Here is a 12,241-nt window from a genome sequence, read left to right as displayed (position 1 = left end):
ACACACATACACACAGTCACGCACTGGCTGTATCAGCTTGCACCATGTGCTGAAGACATAAAGATTCTCAGCTGCTGGAGTGTGACAGGAGGGGGGCTGCGATATTGAGGTTCAGGTTGTTGTGTTGTGATACTGAAACGTGACCGCAAAGCTTTCTCTGAAGCAGCTCTAATAACAAATTCTATCGAGGTTTATGACCGAAAATGAGCTTCGTCAAGATGTCAGCTAATCAAAGAAACAGAACTCTTCAAACAAGCTAGAAATTTTATTTGTTAAAACAAGTATATAGAGTTGCTGCATTACAACATTTATCTTGCTAGGTTGCAGTTTTACATATTTACCAACAATGGTTCAGAAAGGCAACTCCTACTGGAAACAAATGCCATATGAATACAATACAAATTAGCAAACATATCAAAATCAGTTTTTACAACTTTTTTTTGTAGCAACCAATTCTTTCTATTGGTGTGCCATAGTGCAAACTGTGTTTGTAAGACAGAGTCTAAACATGATTTCGACATTCACATCGTTTTCTGTCTTAAACACACTTTCATTTGGAGGCTGCATTCATCGTGCCTTCAGTTCAAGTCCTTCTGTCCAGTCATGTGAATTTACAATCAGAATAATTCAAGTGTATCGGGCAGGTTGGGCTGTTTGGTTGGATACTGACAATTGCGACTGAGGGAGAATGATCTCTCAGTTGGATATATTGTTGCATGTATGTATGACAGAATAAGTGAGGACCTGACAAGACCTAAAGTGGTACTTCCGACTGGTGGAACATGTTTGTATCCATAGGCTCTGAAGAGAGATTAACCACCACATCATTATGGGGGAGGGAACTGAAAACTGAAACTTTGAGCAATACAAGAGAGATTAATCTCCAGTTTAGTTAGTCTTTTGTGTAGTTTAACTTTTCATTGACTCTTGGGGACACTTAGGGGTACTAAAACATGTTCTACCAGTGTGAAATATCACCCTAAAGAGTCTCCAGCTGTGTTTTTCCGAGCCCTTTCAAAAAGTCCTTGAGGATTCCTGGTTTCACTCTGAAAACAAAACTAAAAAAATGATTATCACAAACACAGAGCATCAAGTGTGATAGCTTGTATATCAGCTACAAGTGGAGTGGTGTATAAACGGACGGCATGTTGGTATAAATGGACAGAGCACAGATCATTTAAAAAACAAAGAATAATAACACTGTTTTGGAAAACTGTGATCATTTCTGGCTACATTCACTTCAAGGTCCAGCATGTGTTATATTTGTTGGTGTGTGTGTGTGTGTGTGTGTGTGTGTGTGTGTGTGTGTGTGTGTGTGTGTGTGTGTGTGTGTGTGTGTGTGTGTGTTTGCATTCTTGCATCCACCTGGCTTCAAGCCTCTATGGCTAAGATTTCACTGGAGGAAAGAAAAGTGAGAACTATGAAAGCGTTGCCCTGCAGGAAGGTCGGGCTGTTTGTGGCTTCTACTCTGATTCTATTGCACCGTGTTCTGCAGGAAAGCACTGGAACTGGTGGATTGGTGGTATCAAACAGTCTTAAAGTAGGATGCTGGACGGCGCCTCGGCCCCTTCGCCCCCGCCCCCTTTCTCTCTCCATCCCAACTCAGGAGCATCCACAACGGTCCACCACCATGTCGGGGATCTTGCCATAGATGATTTGCTCTTTGCGGTTAAAGTAGAGCATGTTGATTGGCGACATCTTTGTTGGGGTACAGCAGGGACCTGCAGTCCCTCTGGGGTTGGCTTTGTTCACCAGGTGGGTGTGTGGGTACTTCTGTAAGTGCATGTACTCACACTCCCCAGAGCAATAGTTGGCCTTGTAGCGTTTTGGTGCAATAATCCAGTCCCAGCCAAAGTCCTCGAAGTCCACAGTGAGTGGGTAGCGACAGCACCGGGACTCAGGAGAGTTCTCATCGCAGTCCAGGCCCGAGTCTCTCCGGGCACGCCTGGGGCCCTCTGAAATCTTCACCTCCATGAACGGTTGCTGAAACAAGAGAGTGTGTGTGAACAATCTGATAATAACAGGTTTGCAGGTGGAGGCGGGTGACAGCATTCAGCTTTTTATCTTTTAATCCGCTGCCCTGTGGCTGTCAGTTTTCAAACATGGCACGATAATATTATGAAACTTTGAGTTATGCAGAAATTAAATCATCTGATGGTTGGTTAGCCACAGCTGTCTAGTTATTCTAATTGCCCCAGTGCCGGGTGCCATTATTAGAGCTCTGTGATGTATGTTTGTCATTGATAGTAGCTCTGTGTGTGTATGTGCCAGCAATTACTCTGATTTGCACAGCCACACTGAATACTTAAAGGAATGTGGAGCAGGTGAACCTTTATGTAATCAAGCAATAAGATTTGAGGTTATTGTGGACCGGGCGCTTGTCCAAATGCAGGTGTGCGCCTACATGGAGTCTGTGTTGATTAACAGCTTTCAAAAGTCTTTTATATCCTGATTCCTTCTTCCAGCAGTGAAATGCAGGAATGTTTAAACGCCTGCTGAGCCTGCAAAGCCTCTCTGCACACTGGAAGTTAAAGTCTCACCCTCTGTACAGAGACGCATTAACAGTTTTCTGAACCTAGGCGCTTTAGAAATGGCTAGATATGCACCGATTGTGACAGTAGCGACAGATAGCCTCTTGCTCTACACATATGAGACCAAGCTCCATCTATTGTTCATCGTTTCAAAGTGAAAACCTAACCACAAGCTCCCTGTTAAATTTCAAGTAAAAGTTGAGCTCACCAGACCCTCCTCTCCCGGCTCTGCGGAGGTCACAGCTAAGTCATTTCCCCTCGAATCGAAAGCGTTGATCTCGATGCCCCAGTTGGTCTCCGGCTGCCGCAGCCACACAGTCAACACTTGCTTGACGTCTATACTTTGCCAAGAGCTGGCCCCGGCATTCACGTCGATCTTCAAGGAGCGGATTCGTATGTGTCTGTTCCCGTCTGTGACCGGCATAAGCCGGGAGATTTGCAGGAACACGGTGGTCACTTCTTCTGATGGACGCAGATGCACCCAAAGCTGCGCTCGAACTACGCGACTGGCTTGAAACTTCTGCGTAATTGAGAAAAAGCAGCACTTTGGTTGCCCGTCCACCTGCACGGCGGAATCAGCTGCGGAGACATGGGAAAAGAAAATTAATTCCATGATCGCTGAGAAATAAAGTGGCGCGTTTGCGCATGATTGCGTAAAACTCATGCGTAATCACTCGGCGCACTCTCTGCCCAAACACCATGTTTCATAAAGTGTTTTGAATCTTTTGCATCAACATTTTAACACAAAACCTTGGTGGGAAAAAAAATGACTGCTCTCTAAAAATAAACTCTCCTCTGCGCTCTGCCACGTGCGTAAAAAAATATTTTGGAGACATTCGAGTGCGCTTACGCAGTGACACAAAAAAATAAAGAAAATTCACACTTACGTTCAGTTGCCACCATCACAATTGTCTCTGTGGTTGCGTGCTCGTCGTCGTCCTCCAGGACTTCTTCCCTGTTGTCATCTCCGAGCACGTCGTACTGATCCAGAAGCTGCTGCAGCGGCGGCGCTTTGGGCAGGAGCTGCTTCACGATCTCTCTGCTAATGTTGGGAGCTTCCTTCATTCGCAGCTTGCTCAGAATCTGAGACTTTATCGCGTTTAATCGCATGGTTTTAATATGCTGCCGGACCTCGCAGGTAGCGCATTGATCCGTGTCTACTGGGGTGCTGACGGAAGGCTGCTGGTGCGCCTCTTGGTCACTCAGAACTACTGGACCCAAAGCAATCAGCAAGTTCAGATACAGCACGATCTGAGACAGATGCATTGTCTCTTAGGTGTGAAGTCTGATTTAAAATTACGCTTTGTTTAAAAAAAAATCCTTTGCACTGTGTCGGAGCTGATGCGCGACTGAACTGGGGTTGGATTAATGTCCCACACTGATAGGCATCATAGTTTATTAGCGCGCACCTTTTTATACTCCAACTTTAGCCTCTTTTGTGTCGTCAAAATCTATGATTGGCTGGACAGGCAACAATGAATTTTAACCGACTGACAGAAAAATTTTCTTTCGCTGTCAACCCATAAAGGAACGGTGGTTGTGGGCATGTGCTGGACGGGAAATCTCACTCAGACAATGTTTTATATCACCCAAAAACAAATAATTTAATGCAAGTCTTGAATAAAGATAGAAGCTGCATTCTTCATTTTCTTAAACTTTACAATGCGTATCTTCTCTAAAGAATATCCAATAGTCGGTCATATCTTTGCTCGCATCTCTTTCTGCGTCCTTGAGAAAGGGCAGCGTTTTGGATTTTCGGCTGATTCTGGATTAAAATGTTAATTTCTAAATGAATTTACCACCTGAAGAAACATGACAGTTGTAATGTTATCAAGTGGCAATTAAATCATCTGCTTTGTTGAGGTCAGGCTTTCTGTCAAAATCGAATAAATCCTCTTCCATGAAAATCTGGAACTATATTAATAATGGATTGGATTTATATAGCGCTTATCAAGGCACCCAAAGCGCTTTACAATTCCACTATTCATTCACTCTCACATTCACACACTGGTGGAGGCAGCTACGGTTGTAGCCACAGCTGCCCTGGGGCAGACTGACAGAAGCGAGGCTGCCATATTGCGCCATCGGCCCCTCTGGCCATATTATTTCTCAAAAGAGCATTGGGCAATGACATCAGGGCCAAAGAGAATAAACTAAAATGTAGAAAATAACTGGCCAAGGACTTTTCAAAATAGTGAAAGTTGGTTGAACGACACGAGACCAGAGCGCCATCGTGTGGCCAGTTACTAACACTAACATCAGAAACATAAATTGCTGGTGTCAAGGCTATTTGAAAATGTATGTCTTTAATTTTTATGCACCGCATGTACTTTAAATTCTGTAACATCTAAAGTTGTTCTGTGTGGCACTGATTCAGATAAATATACTTAGCCATTAGAGAATGGTCCAGGGGGAAAAAATATCCAGCGAGCAACACTTCTCTGGGTCAAAATGCCTGCTGATGTCAGAGGTCAAAGGAGAATGGCTGGACAACCTAAAGCTGATAGAATAGTAACAGTAATGCATATACCTCTCATAGCAACCAAGGTATGCAGAACAAACCTGCACTGTGTGCCACTCCTGTCAGCTAACACAGGGATCGTTGATAACAACGCACACAGGCTCATCAGCAGAGGACAACAGAAGACTGGAAAAATGTCTCAATTTCTACTTTTAGATTCACATGGCGGGGTCAGATTTTGTCTTTTATACCATGAAAGTTTGGATCTAGCCTGTCTTGCATCAGTGCTTCAGGCTGATGGTGTGGGGGTGTTTTCTTGGTACACTTTGGACCACTTAATGCAAACTGTACATCATTTACACACCACAGCCTACCCAAGTAGAGGATTGCTGATGTCAATGCCTTTCTGACCACCGTGTGTCAAAACTCAGATTATCTCAAATTGGTTTCGTAAACATGATAATGAGTTCACTATACTCAGATGACCTCCACAGTCACCAGATCTCAATCCAACAGAACATTTTTGTTTGTGGTCGAAGAGGACATTCACATCATGGATGTGCAGCAGCTGTGTGATGCTATCATCTCAACGTGAACCAAAATCCCTGAGGAAAGTTACAGCACCTTATTGAATCTATGTCACAAAGAGTTCATTCAACAAGAGGGTCCAATACAGTACTAGCAAGGGATACCTAATAAATTCAATTAAATTCATTTCAATTTTATTTATATAGCGCCAAATCACAACAAAAGTTGCCTCAAGGCGCTTCATAGATACAGAGAAAAACCCAACAATCATATGACCCCCTATGAGCAAGCACTTTGGCGACAGTGGGAAGGAAAAACTCCCTTTTAACAGGAAGAAACCTCCGGCAGAACCAGGCTCAGGGAGGGGCGGGGCCATCTGCTGTGATTGGTTGGGGTGAGAGAAGGAAGACAGGATAAAGACATGCTGTGGAAGAGAGACAGAGATTAATAACAGATATGATTCAACACAGAGAGGTCTGTTAACACATAGTGAGTGAGAAAGGTGACTGGAAAGGAAAAACTCAATGCATCATGGGAATCCCCCGGCAGCCTACATCTATTGCAGCATAACTAAGGGAGGATTCAGGGTGACCTGGTCCAGCCCTAACTATATGCTTTAGCAAAAAGGAAAGTTTGAAGCCTAATCTTAAAAGTAGAGATAGTGTCTGTCTCCCGAATCCAAACTGGAAGCTGGTTCCACAGAAGAGGGGCCTGAAAACTGGTGGTTAGTTTATTTTCTCAGCAGCCTATGGGGGGTGTATCCACATGCCAATCAAGAAATCAGAGCTATGAATGAAGCCAACATCTTTTTGTAAATCTAACAATAGTTTTATTGTAGTTTTATTCTATTTATGTGTACAATAAATGACTGAGGCAGCCTGTCTTTATGTGGGAGTACAGAGCTTTTTGGTCCTTTGTTCTCATGTTCCTTCGTGTCTAGACAGTGTTGAGCATTGTGACCAAAGTCAACACTATAAGACAAACTAAAACTAAAATCAGGTTTTAGACTGCCATCATGGGTCTCTTGCAGGTTAACATGTCAACATCATTTGGTGTCCACACTTCTCCCAAGGTGGAGAATTGTGTGTGCCCACAAAGTGGAGTATGATTAAAAACTCCCTCAAATAAAAAGAAATAGAGATTTCCAATAACCTTGTGCAACTGATGGAAGGTGAGTCTTAGATTTATTTATTTGCAAATATTATTGTCCGTTATTTTTGAGTCTTACGAGAGAAGCATTTCAGAAAGAGACAAGAGGACGGATACGTTAATTAATTATTTCCACAGTATAGTGGGCATCTGATACAAGAAAAGGTATAGATTCACCCGCCAGCAGATGGAGCCACATGAGACATTTGGCACATGTTTTAGCTTGCAATCTTCTGAGGCTGAGTTTGTGTCTCCTCCTGTAATTGAATCAGAGATATTTTATGTGTAAGGTTAATCTATTCCCCCCTACACGGTGGAGCTTTAAGTAAGAAAATGTTCACATCTCATTATACACACAAGAGATTTCAATGCAGGAAAAATAATGCTGGATATCTACATTGATATGGACTGGGTAATAGGTTACGTCACATTGTTTGGTGGTGATGAAAGTTATCAACCTACAGACAGCTGAATTCAAAGACACCCCAAAAATCAAAATGAAAAAAGTATGACAACACTGGGGCAGGAGAAAGGGTGGATGGTGTCTGTGGATGTGATCTCCTCCCAGATCTGGACCAGGACATTACTGAGCTCCTGAACAATCTGAGGTGCAACCTGGGACTGTCTGAAGGTCCCAAAACATAATGTCCCAGAGGTGTCCTATTTAGGATTTAGGTCAGGTTAGTGTGGGCACCAGTCAATGCTATCATTGTCCAGGAACTGCCTGCATACTCTCACCACATGAGGTCGGACATTGTCACGCACAAGGAGGAACCCAGGACCCAGTGTACCAGTGTAGGGTCTGACAATGGGTCCAAGGATTTAATCCTGATACCCAACAGGATGCTGGTGCTTAGCCTGTAGATGTCTATGCGTTCCTCTATGAATATGCCCCCCCAGACTATCACTGACGCATCACCAGAACACATCGGTCATGCTGAACGATGTCACAGACAACATAATCTTCTCCACGGCTTCATGAAATCTGCTTCTGATTCACACCAGTGGCCTGCTGGACGTCATTCTGTATCTCTGTTTTGCTCATCCTGATCTTCTATGCCTAAAGGAGCAGATACCAGTTCAGCTGATGGGTTAGAGGCCTGTTACGGCTCTATCCAGCTCTCCTTAGAGTAACTCCCGAAATCTCATCCGTGCTCTTAAGATTATACGGACGTATTGATGTGCCATCCTGAAGGAGTTGGGCTACCTGCGCAACCTCTGCAGAGTCTAGGTATCAGCTCACGCTACCAGTAGTGACACTGATCCTAGTCAAATGGAAAACAGTCAAAAAAAGATGAGGAGGGGAAAACGTCAGTTTCCTCCACCTGTGAAACTATTCCTGTTCAGGGGTTGTCTTTTTGATGCTCGTCTAGATCACCTGTTAACTGAAATCCATGATAATCAGTTTTAAGCAGGAATAAATAGTAAGTTAAAGTTTCAACTCATTGTAGGGCGTCTGCCACTTTTTGTGCTCACGTTTATTAGAATTACTACCAACATAGGACAGTCTTACCAGGGAGGGCCTCTGGGAGGGCCAGCAAATTTTGGAAGGTGGCCAGTGCCCCCCACCCTGGTGGCGCCCCAAGGATCAGTATCCCAGAGGTTTAACTGACTTGGTGCTGTACTCTGAATAAAAAGTGTTCCTTTGGGTTTTTGAGCAGTTTAAATTAAAATAGAAGTCAGTTTGTCCCTCATTTGTGTTTTTAGGATTTTTGTTAGGGCCCCACGTTTATTCTGCACAAGTGCACCTCCATATCGTTTCGTCACTTGTGTGGCCGGCAGATGGCAGGCTCGCCCCGTGTGGGTGCGGATCGTCTGGGTTCTCTCTCCTCTGAAGCCCCGCTGCAGCTCGGTAACCTCCGTCAAGCGTCGCTGTGCTCAGCTCAGTCCAGACCTATGATTTTCTCTCCCGGAGCTGCACTCTGCGTTGACTGACCGACGCGAAGGCATCAGGGGAAACAGTCTGCAGAGCCCGCACCTTCCAGGCTCGGAGATTATTTGGAAATCTGGCACGGAGCGCTTCCTCACAAATAACCAAACCGGCGAGCAGCGCCACGAACTTGTGGAGATATTTTGATCTCTTTACATTACAGCCAATAAGGTTCAAGTTCAGATCCGTCGGATGCTGTTTGGAAAGCAGAGGGGGGCGAAGCGCAGAGACACAACATGATGTATGGATTACTGTTTATATGAACGACCTTGGCGTTATTGCTCCTTCTTCTGTCGCTGGATTATTTCGTTTTAAAGTGGAATGGAGAGAAATCTGAGACTCTCTTCTAGAAGTATGTACAGCTTCTTTGGGCCACTACACAGTCATGTTCATGTTTGTAGAGATAAAGCTGCAACACTGTGCTGTTCCAATCACGTTTAATCCAAATCCCATGTGTCTGTCAGACATCTGACGGGTGCTCTCAGTTTTTCATACTAAGGCAACTGTTTGTAGCCATTTGAGCTCATTAACATAACATCAGCTGTGGATGCGGATTTCCTGTGTTGATGTCTGCCCGCACCTCCAAATGTTGTTGTACTCACAGGGAGACTCCCCGGCTCTGCATGAATCATTCATGTGCTGCGTGTTGTGCAGACTACTTGCAGCTTTCTGAATGAAGCACATGTTTGCTGTGCACTGAGGCCTCCAGTCCTAGAAAAAAAAATAGAGGAGCTGTCACTGCGAATCAGGCTGCAAGGCTCGCTTAGTGGAACAGATGGGAGACACGGGCTTACAACAAAACAGCATCAGGGCACTCAGGCCAGAGACAGACGTGCCTGTGTCATGCTATACAAAATAGGGCGAGGGGGATTGAGTCATAAAACACGCTGAGTTAGTAGAGGAGGAGGAGGGTGGATGAGTAACACAGTGGATGTGCAGAAGAGTGGAGCGCGGTTAAAAGTGACCCTGCAGAGATGAGCCAACTTCAGGGCCTTGACCTCGAACCAGCCGCTGGAGCCCAGGGTCACAGCCACTGTGAAATTTGTCCACAATCCTCCCCTCGCTCCCCACCATCTGGTATTTTTAGACTGTTTTTACTCTAGTGGAAAATAAATCACTTTAAACAATCCTGTCTCTGTCTCTTCTCTATCTGCAGCCAAGGAAGGTGTGAGATCTGGTCAAGAAAGCTGCCGGACTGTCAGACCCACACAGGGATGGGCCTCCTAGCCGGTCAACCCACTAAAACACCACCCGCAGCTGTGTAACACCACCTCGACCATCGCACCTGTTGTGCTCAGAGACATGGCTACGAGTGGGAGTGGATGACAGTGACTGCAGCAGGAACACAGCTCCCCTCCAGAGGTAAAAAAGAAATGTTGGTGTTGGAAATCTAACCAAAGACTCTGGCTCCTCACTGCCACCCTACACCCCCCACCCTAAACTGAATCAATGCAACATCCTCCAGAGTATGGGGTGCGTCAAATCCAAGAGGAGCGACTCGGTGGCCCAAAATGCAAACTCCACGGAGAAGGTGGAGGGAAAGAGCAAAGGGACAAGGGGTAAGAAAGCCTACTTAGTTCATTCAGACATGGGTTCACCGGAGAGCTCACCTCAGGTCAACCCGGTGCTGCTGGAGTACGCCCAGAAGCTATCGGAGGAGATCGTGGCCCGGGCCGTGCAGCAGTGGGTGGAGGTAGACCGCCGCTACAGCGACATCCCCTACATTGAATGTGACGTGCCATGACGGGGGGAGGTGTGTCGCAGTGGAAAGGTGAGGCTGGGACGAGCTGCTCTGACCATCATTCAGAGTCACTCCACCTACTTGTGAGGAGGAGTATGAATGAGGCGTTGGTGATTCACATTTGAGCTACTTTTGGATTTGATTTACATGGACTGAGACTAAAAAACCTCCAAAGTGACCAGAGTGCTCTGATCTATGTTTCTGTGATTATTGGTTTCTTAGCTGGAGCCTCACTGACGCACACCGTCTTCAGCTAGATATCATCTTCCTCGGTCCTTATTTGTCCCCTCTCTGCCTCGCAGTAGGTGCTGGCTCTTCGTGGCTGCCCTCATAAGAAATCCTATCAGATATGCCCGGAATCACAATGTTCCTCCTTGCCAGTGAAAGTCTACCCCGTCCACTGATGTTGTCCTGGGGCCAAGATTCTCTCCTCTTACGGAGGATCTTATTTATAGATCCCTTCATTTGGTGAAGGCTCTCACTTGAAAACTTGTATCAGCAGGTCAGAAACACACCCAGCTGTGTGATTCCTTCCGGTCTGACAAAAGGCTCTGTGGGCTCCTAATGGCCTCCCTGGAGATCCACGAGGAGCATTATCCTCCAGCTCTGCAATTAGACAGGCTTGGCTGCAGCCCTCCTTCCAAACATGTCCTCAAAACGAGTCCAGGAAATCCAGGGTACAAATGATGCGCTTCCTGCCCTCCAGGATATTCTCTGCACACAAGTCGTGCAGTTTGGGAACTTTGACAGGACTTGGGTCGTATAGGCGGCCGGCGCAAAGAAACCAGGGCACGAGGAGGATTGACACACTTTCAAGAAACATTTGGCTCATCAACAGAAAGAAGAGTGAATAAAAACCTAACAGCAGTTTGGGGAAAATGTTTTAGGGCCTAGTTTCTTTTTTTGTTCGATTGTTTTTTGGGGGGTTTGTCCACATCGTGTCAGTGTATACCTGAGAAATATTGATACCTGCCCTAAAGAAGAGAAAGCACAAAACCATGACATTTAACCTTTTATCTCTAACAAGAGCACCAATGCATCTGGAATAAGGTTTAAACCGCCCAAGTCCTTAATGACAGTGAGCCAGCTTTAAAGGCTCACTCCTGAACTCCTCTGGCCATAGTGGTGTCTATCATTGTTTTTGTGTGAGATGCCAAATTTGGAAAATTCTGTCTGCTTTTTCTTACATATAGAGGAATATATAGAAATGCTTTTTTAAAATCCTCCCATCTAATGTCTGTTTACAGAAATCATGACCTTGTTACTCAAAAATATAAAAAAAAAACTTTTGTGATTGATACATCATTAGCCAATGAGCTGTCTCCCGTTAGACTCTAATGGCTACTGTAATGTACAAACTGAATATCAAGCTGTGTTCAATAAGACCTGGAACTAGAGACTGAACCCAGAAAGACATCAACTGCTGGTTCCTTTTAAAAGGAAGTTTTTCCTTCCCACTGTCACCAAGTGCTCGCTCAGTGTGGGCTGTTTAATTGTTGGCTTTTATTTGTAATGTTTTCGTCTTTATCTTACAATATAAAGCAGCTCGAAGCGACTGTCGTTGTGATTTGGTGGTGCAAAAATAAAATGAATTGACCTTCTTTGGACCTTTAAACAACCAGTTCTGTAATTCATTTCCACATAACCTTTATTTTTCACAGCTGTAAGCCTCGTCCATCTTTTATATACAGTCAATTGTCACAGGTTGTTTTTCTTAATCATTTTTTCTTTTGAGGACTGAATCGTGATTTCAGGAAATAAATGTTGCTGCTGTTGACAGCTCACACTAAAACAGATGAATAGCATAACAAGCCAGAGGGGTCTCACCCATATGTACATTTATGGGTGAAATGTCCCTTTAATATCTGACAAGTCCCAAGATAATTTCAAACAAATACATT

At 44.7% G+C, this 12,241-nt stretch overlaps 2 protein-coding genes across 2 annotated transcripts; one reads left to right on the top strand and one right to left on the bottom strand.

Annotated features, from left to right (window-relative positions):
- Nucleotides 1-250: 250 nt before the first annotated feature.
- On the bottom strand, nucleotides 251-3,959 carry mstnb (myostatin b). The gene is made up of 3 exons (XM_006807627.2): nucleotides 3,419-3,959; nucleotides 2,740-3,110; nucleotides 251-1,983 (listed from the first exon to the last, which is right to left on the bottom strand). Exons 1-3 carry the CDS (start codon nucleotides 3,795-3,797, stop codon nucleotides 1,603-1,605), a joined length of 1,131 nt encoding a protein of 376 aa, XP_006807690.1. The 5' UTR covers nucleotides 3,798-3,959; the 3' UTR covers nucleotides 251-1,602.
- Nucleotides 3,960-8,530: 4,571 nt separating this feature from the next.
- Nucleotides 8,531-11,958, top strand: akap19 (A-kinase anchoring protein 19). Its single transcript, XM_087853066.1, has 2 exons — nucleotides 8,531-8,951; nucleotides 9,756-11,958. The coding sequence occupies exon 2, from the start codon at nucleotides 10,068-10,070 to the stop codon at nucleotides 10,341-10,343; it is 276 nt and encodes a 91-aa protein (XP_087709192.1). The 5' UTR covers nucleotides 8,531-8,951; nucleotides 9,756-10,067; the 3' UTR covers nucleotides 10,344-11,958.
- Nucleotides 11,959-12,241: the final 283 nt, after the last annotated feature.

The sequence above is a fragment of the Neolamprologus brichardi genome, chromosome 16, assembly GCF_056152115.1.
Source record: "Neolamprologus brichardi isolate AB-2024 chromosome 16, ASM5615211v1, whole genome shotgun sequence".
In the NCBI taxonomy this organism is placed as follows: Eukaryota; Metazoa; Chordata; class Actinopteri; order Cichliformes; family Cichlidae; genus Neolamprologus; species Neolamprologus brichardi.
The sequence above is the reverse complement of the archived record's forward strand: the minus strand, read 5'-3'. Positions and strand labels throughout refer to the sequence as shown.